At 34.1% G+C, this 12,257-nt stretch overlaps 1 protein-coding gene across 1 annotated transcript in view; it reads right to left on the bottom strand.

Annotated features, from left to right (window-relative positions):
- The window catches only part of LOC144437306 (pseudouridylate synthase 1 homolog), a 37,723-nt gene extending 25,597 nt beyond the window's left edge, over nt 1–12,126 (bottom strand). The window contains exons 1-5 of the mRNA XM_078126230.1: nt 12,062–12,126; nt 10,811–11,087; nt 8,987–9,087; nt 8,003–8,232; nt 5,300–5,428 (exon numbers count right to left, since the gene is read on the bottom strand). Coding sequence (XP_077982356.1) covers nt 5,300–5,428; nt 8,003–8,232; nt 8,987–9,087; nt 10,811–11,087; nt 12,062–12,120 — 796 coding nt within the window. The 5' untranslated portion in view covers nt 12,121–12,126. The remainder of the gene's footprint in view (nt 1–5,299; nt 5,429–8,002; nt 8,233–8,986; nt 9,088–10,810; nt 11,088–12,061) is intronic.
- Between the last annotated feature and the right edge of the window lie 131 nt (nt 12,127–12,257).

The following is a 12,257-nucleotide window of genomic DNA, read 5'->3' as shown; positions in this document are numbered from 1 at the left end:
GTTCCAAAAAATCCTGAATAAAGAGCAAAACATTTCAAGACTTTCAGACTTTTGATGGCCCAATGGTCATAAACTTTTGTTCAATTCTTTTTAGTGCACATTGGATATTTAATCTCAATTCATGCGTGTATGCAACATCAGAGCCAAGTAAACCACTGTATAAGATATTATATTATTTGGAATAGACTCAAATGTATATTGTTAGTATATTGTTACATGTACTATTCAGAAAATATAAAGAAATATCCTTAATTTTGAAAAAAAAAATGTGAAGCCCGCATGAGGATATATTGCCCATCACATGGGTAGGTTAAACAGCATTTTTCATTTTTTCTGGCCTAATGTCGTATCTTTCAAAGTAGTTGCCGAAAAGATGTCACATTCAAAGTAAAAAAAAATGGATGGTGCTTTCTCAAATAAGTAACACAACAAAATAATCATTTTCTTTATCCAACTCCCAAAACTGTTATGGCCTCCTTTATGTCGGAATCAAAGGTTAACTCAGTGAATTCTCCTTGTTATTTTCATTATAATGGAAATTGAAGTTTGGATTTTGATGTCGAAGGTACAGCTCTGTTAACAAATTCAAGGCCATTCTTTCCATAGCAACTTGAATTATCGCTTAAAAACGAATTGCGGAATAACGCTAGTGTCAGTGTGCAATGAGATAATTGTGTCAAACAACATTTTAACCAAAGACAATGTCGAACACAATTATTGAAAGAAATATCTTCAAATAGTGGATCTTAAACTGCGTACCTAGTTTAATAGTTTTTCAAGGCCACCGAATATTCCAAGAAGAGATCTGCCATTTTATCAGTATGAAATGTTTTAATATTTAAGGAACAAGATGTAAATGAGATCGAGCGCATCTTTGGAGTCACTGCATGCAGCATAGCAGGCGACCTCACGTTGAACGACTTTTTCCGTTTTTTTTTTTTTTTCACTCGCTGACATTATAATTCCGACTTGCTATCTTCAAATGAAAGAGACTTTCAAGACTACTGTTACTCACGGAAAATGCACAGTGCATGTGCGCACTTCTTTTATACTTTCCCGCACAAAGAATTTTTAATTTGCTGCAAAAAGTTACAATTTTAACTGGACACATTTTTATTCAAAGTTAAGCCAGGGTACAATAGCGATATAAGATACATATTAGCCAGGAGTCAGCAGTGTACAGTCACTTTAGTGAAATATCCATTTAAATCGTGCATGCTAGGAATCATCACGTAATTAAAGATTTTAATAGCATCGCTATGTATTCAAAAAGTAGCTTTTTTCTTTCTTTTTTCCAAAGTCTCAGGGGGGCAGCTGCCCCCCCCCCCCCCCCCCCCCCCCCCCCCAGGGAACATGCACACCAAATATCGAAGAATTCTGACTGTCACTTTCGGAGAAGATGATGAAAATATAAAAAGTTGACGGACACCAATGATTCACCTATACTCTATACCTTAATATACACCTATACCTAAAGCTACGCTTTCAGCTTTTGCTGACAGCGGAGCTAATAAACACAAAAGAGGGTTCAAAGAAATTGTTAATACTGTCCAGAAAATGGTGTAGCAAATTATGAAAGAAGTTTTCATGTAGCTTGTAGAATATTTTTGATACTCAAGCCATGTAATTCATCAGCTGTAAACTTCATCCTAAATATTAAATCAGAAACAATATAGGATCTCCTTTTTAATTAATAGTCAGTGGATTTCAAATTTAAACACATTTCCATGTTACTTTATTACTCTGCTAGCCAACATATCCACTAGAAACCACTCCTGAAAATATATGAAAGTAGATAACATATTAATATTCATGTTTCATATACTTTTTTGTTCTTTTACAGACAGAACTTCTGTATCTAATGTTCAAGGCATCAATCAACTGAAGCATTGCTTGTGGAGATGTTCTTTCTAAAAAATGAGTTGACTGTTGTCAAGTTGCTATGACAGCAGTGGGTAGCTAGGCTGAGGTCACCATTAGGTGTTAGACGGATTATCAACACACAAGTCATTCAAGGAATGTGAAGAAAGGAAATGTATCTGTATCAAATTTGAACACTTCTGAAAATATTGAAAACAAACGTTCTTTTTTTAAAATTTTGATTTATTTTCACAACAATGAGATATACATATCTAGTTATTTGTAATATTTTCCTGACAATCTGAATGAAGTATGTCTGACATATTGCTAAAGTGTTACTACAAAGGGTTATCACTTTATAAGAATTATTCTCTATCATACCTTAATTTCTGGTTAAGGTCAACTTTTGCATGACTAAATTATTACACTATGTCTGTACTAGTTGTAGAAATTATTACACTATGTCTGTACCAGTTGTAGAAATTATTACACTATGTCTGTACCAGTTGTAGAAATTATTACACTATGTCTGTACCAGTTGTAGAAATTATTACACTATGTCTGTACCAGTTGTAGAAATTATTACACTATGTCTGTACCAGTTGTAGAAATTATTACACTATGTCTGTACCAGTTGTAGAAATTATTACACTATGTCTGTACCAGTTGAAGAAATTATTACACTATGTCTGTACCAGTTGACTAAATTATTACACTATGTCTGTACCAGTTGAAGAAATTATTACACTATGTCTGTACCAGTTGTAGAAATTAAAATAGGCCACTACTGTACAAGTGTGCATGACTAAATTATTACACTATGTCTGTACCAGTTGACTAAATTATTACACTATGTCTGTACCAGTTGTAGAAATTATTACACTACATCTGTACCAGTTGTAGAAATTATTACACTATGTCTGTACCAGTTGAAGAAATTATTACACTATGTCTGTACCAGTTGTAGAAATTATTACACTATGTTTGTACCAGTTGTAGAAATTATTACACTATGTCTGTACCAGTTGTAGAAATTATTACACTATGTCTGTACCAGTTGTAGAAATTATTACACTATGTCTGTACCAGTTGTAGAAATGATTACACTATGTCTGTACCAGTTGTAGAAATTATTACACTATGTCTGTACCAGTTGAAGAAATTATTACACTATGTCTGTACCAGTTGTAGAAATGATTACACTATGTCTGTACCAGTTGTAGAAATGATTACACTATGTCTGTACCAGTTGTAGAAATGATTACACTATGTCTGTACCAGTTGTAGAAATGATTACACTATGTCTGTACCAGTTGTAGAAATGATTACACTATGTCTGTACCAGTTGTAGAAATGATTACACTATGTCTGTACCAGTTGTAGAAATGATTACACTATGTCTGTACCAGTTGTAGAAATGATTACACTATGTCTGTACCAGTTGTAGAAATGATTACACTATGTCTGTACCAGTTGTAGAAATGATTACACTATGTCTGTACCAGTTGTAGAAATGATTACACTATGTCTGTACCAGTTGTAGAAATTAAAATAGGCCACTACTATACAAGTCTAAATACTTGCCCCATGTACAAACCATCTACAGTTTGTTTTATTGTTTATTTATTTACATTTATTTACTCATATATTTTTTGGGGTGGTTGTTGCAGAAGAAATTTATCACATTATTTGTTACTTCGCTTATTTCAATAAAAAAATTACTGAAAATGAAATGGGAAACATGGACAAGTAGTGATGTAAATATTGTAACAATATAAACTTTGATTTTGAGCCATGTCAGTGATATCTACAAATTGATATCCAGTTGCAATCTTGATGCTAGCTTGACATTTTTGTTTTGAATCTGGATTCATTAAAGCAAACAGGATTTACTAATTGAGATAGAAATTTGTCAAAGAGGTAACAGTATAAACAGTCAAAATAAAATGGTAATACTAAAATGCTTGAATGTGTAGGCCCAACAACATTACATAATTATATATATATACTTTCACAATTCAAATATATCACATTGTTGCTGTGATTCCTGAGACCAAAGAGTACATATATAAATGGGGAGAAATGAATATAAAATGTGAACAATAAATAAAGTCGCATGAAGCCTGAAGGTCACCCTTGTGTGTCATTCCCGTCAAAAGGTCACAAATGCACACAGTGAGACTTTCTTTCAAAGGGCAACATGCAGAAGGCTAGTATAAAAAGAATGCAGATAGGATGTTCATTGCTGTTACCAAACTATGTCCTTGCACATATCCAGTAAAATTTCATTTTCACAGTAATTTTAACCTCCTGAAGGTTGATCGTGCTTGCCAGTCAAACCATGGATATAGTACGGTTCAAACACAGACCGAACCATTCACTGCATACACTCGTACTCCTACAAGTTTGACTGTCGACAATGGATTTCTGCAGGCCAAACTTTTTGCGCGAGGAATGTTTTAGCATTTAGATGTCAAAATTTACATGAAGTCTTACTTGAGTCTAAAATGTGGCACACGTACACAAAGCACTGGGTATACCCAAAGAATGTTTTGTGATGTGTGGACTTACACGATCCTAGAAACCCGTGTTATTTTACCCCTTTCATATATTATTTGCCAGTATGACTGGTTTGTAACCATGATATTACACATACAAGTCATGATATACATGTATATGCACGTCTGTATGAAGGAAACTATGGCAATATCTTGCATGGTATGGCCAACATTTAATTCGGCCACCATGACCGACAAGATTAAGCACTAATCAGAGGCAGTTTGGGCTGAAAAATTGATATTTTATGAGTAGATCGATGAAATAGTTTGACTCACAGTAATATATCAACATACATACCTCAAAACAAATGCACGTAATGGCAGTCCATCTTCTTGATCAAGCAGGTCAACATTGTCGATAGTTTTTGGCTTCAGAAAGTGTAAAAATAAGATTTAACTTCTCTACACTTCGGGATAGTGATCGTGTTTATTATACCAGTATGTCATGATAATTTCAATGTTTGTAAACAAAGATTATGTAAGACAACTGATGGTAAGGTCAAGGTCCTTCAGCATTGAATACACGCTCCACGCTGATCGATAAGCTATGACAGATTGCTTTGTTTGTCATAGGCTATGACACATGCAAGTGCACATGGCAGAATTACACTCACTGATTGGTCAATGGCATCTGTCAATCAATCTCGGCGATTGGACAATTACACAAGAGTCATGGAAGTTGGAACCCATGATTGTTAAAACCACTTGGGATTGACTTTATTCATTGTGGCAAATATGGCTATCAATGAGTTACTCGATAAGAAAGCAAGTAGGAATCTCGGAGTTCTATACCTACCTCAAAACACTACAAGTTGATCTTGACAATCCTTTGAGTTAATCACAAGAGGTTTACTGGGCTTATCGCTCATCTTTTTTCTCACCTGTTATTCTGTATTTCTCTGATGTAAACTGTTCTTTTGGAGCAAAAGCAAATGTTGGTACCATGTAGGAATATGTTCTATGACTGCACGCATTCTTTGAGTTAAATCCACCCGTTGTTCGTTTATATGCTTGTAGATAAATAAAGAAAAACACATTTTTAATATCTACCTTAATATTTACACTGTCTCAGAAAGATAGAAGAATCACATGCAGTATATCTCTCATTGTTTTCTTATCAGATACAAGAATCCCATGATCAGGGATTGGTTTTGCATTAGGATCTTCTATTTTATCTCAATTTATCTCATTTGCATAGCCAACAGTGAAAATATTGGTTTTATTTCTGACTGTACATCAACGTACACAGTGTATGTCATGGAATGTTTTATTTCATGTAGACTTCCAGTATTTATCTAAGAAGGCCAATACAATGTTTTATTTCATGTAGACTTCCAGTATTTATCTAAGAAGGTCAATACAATGTTTTATTTCATGTAGACTTCCAGTATTTATCTGAGAAGGCCAATACAATGTTTTATTTCATGTAGACTTCCAGTATTTATCTGAGAAGGCCAATACAATGTTTTATTTCATGTAGACTTCCAGTATTTATCTAAGAAGGCCAATGCAATGTTTTATTTCATGTAGACTTCCAGTATTTATCTAAGAAGGCCAATACAATGTTTTATTTCATGTAGACTTCCAGTATTTATCTAAGAAGGTCAATACAATGTTTTATTTCATGTAGACTTCCAGTGTTTATCTAAGAAGGTCAATACAATATTTTATTTCATGTAGACTTCCAGTATTTATCTAAGAAGGCCAATACAATGTTTTATTTCATGTAGACTTCCAGTATTTATCTAAGGTCAATACAATGTTTTATTTCATGTAGACTTCCAGTATTTATCTAAGAAGGCCAATACAATATTTTATTTCATGTAGACTTCCAGTATTTATCTAAGAAGGTCAATACAATATTTTATTTCATGTAGACTTCCAGTATTTATCTGAAGATCAATGCAATGTTTTATTTCATGTAGACTTCCAGTGTTTATCTGAAGATCAATGCAATGTTTTATTTCATGTAGACTTCCAGTGTTTATCTGAAGGTCAATGCAATGTTTTATTTCATGTAGACTTCCAGTGTTTATCTGAAGGTCAATGCAATGTTTTATTTCATGTAGACTTCCAGTGTTTATCTGAAGGTCAATGCAATGTTTTATTTCATGTAGACTTCCAGTGTTTATCTGAAGGTCAATACAATGTTTTATTTCATGTAGACTTCCAGTGTTTATCTAAGAAGGCCAATAAAATGTTTTATTTCATGTAGACTTCCAGTATTTATCTAAGAAGGCCAATACAATATGTTATTTCATGTAGACTTCCAGTATTTATCTAAGAAGGCCAATAAAATGTTTTATTTCATGTAGACTTCCAGTATTTATCTAAGAAGGCCAATACAATATTTTATTTCATGTAGACTTCCAGTATTTATCTGAGAAGGTCAATACAATGTTTTATTTCATGTAGACTTCCAGTATTTATCTGAAGGTCAATACAATGTTTTATTTCATGTAGACTTCCAGTGTTTATCTGAAGGTCAATACAATATTTTATTTCATGTAGACTTCCAGTGTTTATCTAAGAAGGTCAATACAATATGTTATTTCCCTAGACTGCCAGTACATTTTCATTGTCTTCCATTGTCCATTTTGTCTATACATTGTCCAATGTTTACACTATTCCTATTACAGGGTGATTATATTCAATTTGGTATTATTAAGATAAATGGATCACCTATCAGGGCTTGAAATTAACTTTTTTAGTTGGTAGTCACTTTGACTACCACTTTTTAAAACTGGTAGTCAACAGGGAAGATTTGGTCGTCATTCTTTTTTTCAGCATTTAATAATTTAGGCATAAACAAAACATTAAGTAATAAACGTTCTGATAACACCCAAGTTTTTTTTCATGAAATTAGTGACATTCATATTATGCAAACATTTGACCTGTCCTAAAATACTACATGTAATATCATACTAGTATCATAGTAAGTAAATATCACACAGTGACACTGTGTGACATGAAAAAGACAATGAACAGTCATGAAATCAATAGAGTGTTGCATTTGAGTAGACGTTATGACGTTTGTAACATCACATACTGTATAAGCTACATGTATTTTGTTCATTTTACCAAGCAATTGTTATTGACTACAAACTTACAAAGTAAGCAATATCAAACATGCCAGCCATATCTAATCACATGTAGCTTTAGAGTCCAGCGCTCACACTACATCACCAACTTGTCAGCAGGCCTTCCATGCATACAGTGGGTTGGCGTCCCCAGGATTTTCGTGGTAGTCAAGGATGACTACCAGTTTTCGAACTTGGTAGTCATTTTGGAAAAACTGGTAGTCAATTGAGAGACTACTGCTAATTTCGAGCCCTGCCTATTTATATATTCTACAACATACCTCAATAATTAATTAACAGTTTGTGTTTATCTTTTCTTATCAAAACAAATGTTATAGCTATTCATAGGTATTAGCAAGTTGAAATGTTCATGTTAAAAGTGCACTTTCCAATTGAATCTATACATGCCTACAACAAATTCAACTAATAGATTCTGAAATCTGACTTGACATATCTACTGTTTGATTCTTAAAATACAAATTATGTGACATAAGTTCTACTCACTGATGACTCTGATAGCTGGTGGTAAGTGATGGTTTATTTTTTCAACACCATTTTCTATTAATAACATTTTCAAGGAGACAATTTGTCTAGCTGCTGACACTCCCTTATCTGTTCTGGCACATCGTTGGAACTGCATTTTCTGTGGCGTATTAGCATGATCCTGTGGGATGGCTCCAATTGCTACAAGGGCTGATAACAGGTCTTCTTCAATGGTTCGTACGCCTTTGTTTCTGTAGTAAATATACCAAGTTGAAATCAGGTCACAATTTGTGGTTTCTAATACACTATCATAATTGTGGTGGAGAACACCAGTAAATTGACTGGGGAACTCATGTAGATTTTATCTACTTACCATCCACAACAAGAACATTGGTAGGGACAACTTAAGCCAATTTGTTGAGCCCGTGATGCACACAATTTCTAGTGACACACCAAGATTTGGTGTTCCCCTATCTCTCACTATGTGGTGATGCACAAGAAATGTCTCATTTTGACCCACGACAACAAAATTTGGCTATTTCCCCTATAAAATGACAGGGGAAATCAGGTAGATTTTACCTACTTATGACCCATAACAAGAACACAGTAGGAACTCTCAGGCTGGTAATATGACTTGGGAACAGAGGGAGATTTTACCTACTTACTGCCCTTAACAAGAACATTGGTAGACAGGGCAACTCAGGCAGATTTTACCTACTTACTGCCCTTAACAAGAACATTGGTAGACAGGGGAACTCAGGCAGATTTTACCTAATTATCACCCTTAACAAGAACATTAGTAGACAGGGGAACTCAGGCAGATCTTACCTACTTACCACCCTTAACAAGAACATTGGTAGACAGGGCAACTCAGGCAGATTTTACCTACTTACTGCCCTTAACAAGAACATTGGTAGACAGGGGAACTCAGGCAGAATTTACCTGCTTACCACCCTTAGCAAAAGCTCTGGTAGATTACATGATGTGTACAAAATGTTCACATACCTTTGCATTCCCATGTAACCTTTTCCACTGTAAGAAAGTAATATAGCAACTTTTCTTTTAGGAATTCTGATCTGTTTCGCATCTGCCATGTCTGCTGGAGTCTTGTCATTATGAAATAAAAGATATTTGAGGTATACATTTAGGTACATGATGAGCAAGCTGCAGTAGCAGAGTATCGAATGAAGTAAAAACGAGATTTTCAATTTTGAAATAGTGAAGAGATTGTATGAAGTTATGTGGGCGAATTATCCAGCATGATTGCCTACAGATGCGATCTTACGACCAACCACAACATGTAATAATGTGAAGCTTTTAAAGAACGTTGGAGCACAGATCTCACGGTGGGAGTTTTTAAAGCCAAGAAAAAAAAAGAATTGTTTCTGGTCATTTTGCATCACTTAAATACTCTGCTTCGATCTTTTTTTTACTCGTGTTTGTCAAGCCAATGTACATGTAGACTGCAGATCCAAGGGAAAACACAAAATAACTCTCCCTACATCAATTGCTCCTTCAGGAAGACATCTGCAGAACAAATCAACAATTAAAAAAAAATTCGCATCATCACACTACTTTAGACAACGTATTCTGACCAGAAACAACAACTTTCTTTTTTGTGGCCTACATGTCGAATTACCAAAAATATGCCAATATTATATTAAAACTAAAAGCTACATTGATAATATTTTCAGGACAGATGTGCTTAGGTATCGCAAATGTATGTACCACATTATATTGAATTTGAAGCGTGCATTCTTGAGATATAGCCGAATTACCGAAAACCATTAATTACACAAATTGTTCATTAATATTCATGGCATGTTTACCAAACGCTAATCAGTTCTTACCATTACCCTACAGAACATATGTACCAAATTTTGTTTGAATTGAGCTAATCGTTTTTTAGAAAATGGTGATACAGACACACAGACAGACAAATACACACACACACACACAGACTTTTCACCCCTTATACATAACCTTCCTAATATGGAAGGTAAACAGCAAGTAATGATAAAAATATCCTCATCACTTGAAATATTTGATTCAAAAAGGTATGAAGTTAACCCAAATTTGTTTGAATTGAGCTAACCGTTTTTTTAGAAAATGGTGATACAGACACACAGACAGACAAATACACACACACATACAGACTTTTCACCCCTTATACATAACCTTCCTAATATGGAAGGTAAACAGCAAGTAATGATAAAAATATCCTCATCACTTGAAATATTTGATTCAAAAAGGTATGAAGTTAACCCAAATTTGGCTTTGACCTTGAAAAAACATTCAAGGTCAAAGGTCTTAAAAGAAAGCTCATATTTGATAATATGGGTGTATGCACTTGTATGGAGTCACTACGTAGTATACATGTACCTCCAAAGTTATGATGCATATTGTGAAATTTGGCTGTCATTTGGCCATTAAACAAAGTAGAGTACACATCTCTCACATACTATGTTCAGGTTTGGTTGAAATCAGTTGGTGCATGCCAGAGATATGAAGGTGAATGCAAGCATGGATGGATGGACGCACGGACAGAACCCAACATGCAATTCAAGTCCCCTAAAAAGGGGACTAAAAAGACATTGTACCTGTGTAATTAGTGGTCAATTTTACACAGGTTTAAATATTGTGCAAAACATTGGTTTTGAATCTTGTCAAATTTGTAAACAAGACAATATGATAATTATGTCTCATATTGCTGAGGAAGTTCTTGTTTATTAAGATAAGATCAAAGCATCTAATAATGTTCTTTTACTCATCAAACTGAGTCTGGCCATTGTAATATAAGTGAAAACTGAAAACTAATATAACTTGTACCTTATCTGTTTTCAATTTCTTGTTTACTATTAGTGCATCATTTGATGTACTATCAGCAGATCTTTTTTCAGCTCCACCAGTAGGACTTGACCCAGGTTCAGTAGGACTTGACCCAGGTTCAGTTGGACTTGACACAGGTTCAGTTGGACTTGACACAGGTTCAGTTGGACTTGATTCAGCCATGCTTATACAGTGAGGTTTCAGTGGTATACCTTTCTTGATGTAATGTCTGAAGAGTTTGATCAGTCTAGAAACTATCATGGGAAAATTCAGCAATCTGTATCAGATACACAATGTCATGTATTCAGGTTATCAACAATTGTAGTTTAAATATCAAAATCATCTATGGAGTTTTTCCAGCTTTTCCTAAAAAAACCAACAACTATTCATTGTATTGCATTGTATTGTATTGTATTGTATTGTATTGTATTGTATTGTATTGTATTGTATTGTATTGTATTGTATTGTATTGTATTGTATTGTATTGTATTGTATTGTATTGTTATATTTTCACCAATGTATGAATATTAAATTCATACTGTACAGACAAGGCAGTTATGAACTACTGGTGATCTACTGAATGTGAATATATACGTTACCTAGCAATATGTTGGAGGATGCTATATGTGTAGTTTTAGTTATGATATTTGTAAGATAATACAAAAATGTATACATCATACTTGCTGATAAAACATATACATGCACCTCAACTAGTACAAGAACGATATCATTTATTATCGTCATCTTAGTCTGGCTACATAACAATCTGTGATTTTGTGTGGAGAGAAGAAAATCACAGATTGAGAGGAAACCAGACTATAATCATCTATCAACAATGTGAAATATGATTTAACATGAACACTGAACAGGTCATTGACCTACAAGTACAACATACGTATAATAATAATAATATGATGATGATGATGATGATGAGGAGGAGGAGGAGGAGGAGGAGGAGGAGGAGGAGGAGGAGGAGGATGAACATAATAGTCTAAGACTGTCCTCATGACAACATGTTGGTGTGAATGGCTCAACCAGCCAGTATAATTACTCCAAGGCTAAGACTGTTTTTATAATATATACATTTTAACGTACACGGTACACTACAGACTACTTCTGAATACTGTATATGTACATGCATGTATATCTTGACTAGATAAGACCACAGGACTTATCAAAATTGTAAACACAGTGACAGTTGACATTTCTCATTACATACATGATAGAAGACCGTACCATTGCTCAACATACCTAGTATTTGACTGTAGGCTGTACTGTGCATGTAGCGCTTGATGTACTGTTGTACACATGTAAATAGAAAGGATCTTGAAACACGTGAAATTTTTATAGGTCAGTGTTTGAGGGCGCTGTAGATTGTCTAATATTTCCAATATCTGAGGGTGCTATATTATCCGTAATAACTTTATAAGACATGATAATTAAAAGT

Source organism: Glandiceps talaboti, chromosome 7 (genome assembly GCF_964340395.1).
Source record: "Glandiceps talaboti chromosome 7, keGlaTala1.1, whole genome shotgun sequence".
NCBI classification, from domain to species: domain Eukaryota; kingdom Metazoa; phylum Hemichordata; class Enteropneusta; family Spengelidae; genus Glandiceps; species Glandiceps talaboti.
The sequence above is the reverse complement of the archived record's forward strand: the minus strand, read 5'-3'. Positions and strand labels throughout refer to the sequence as shown.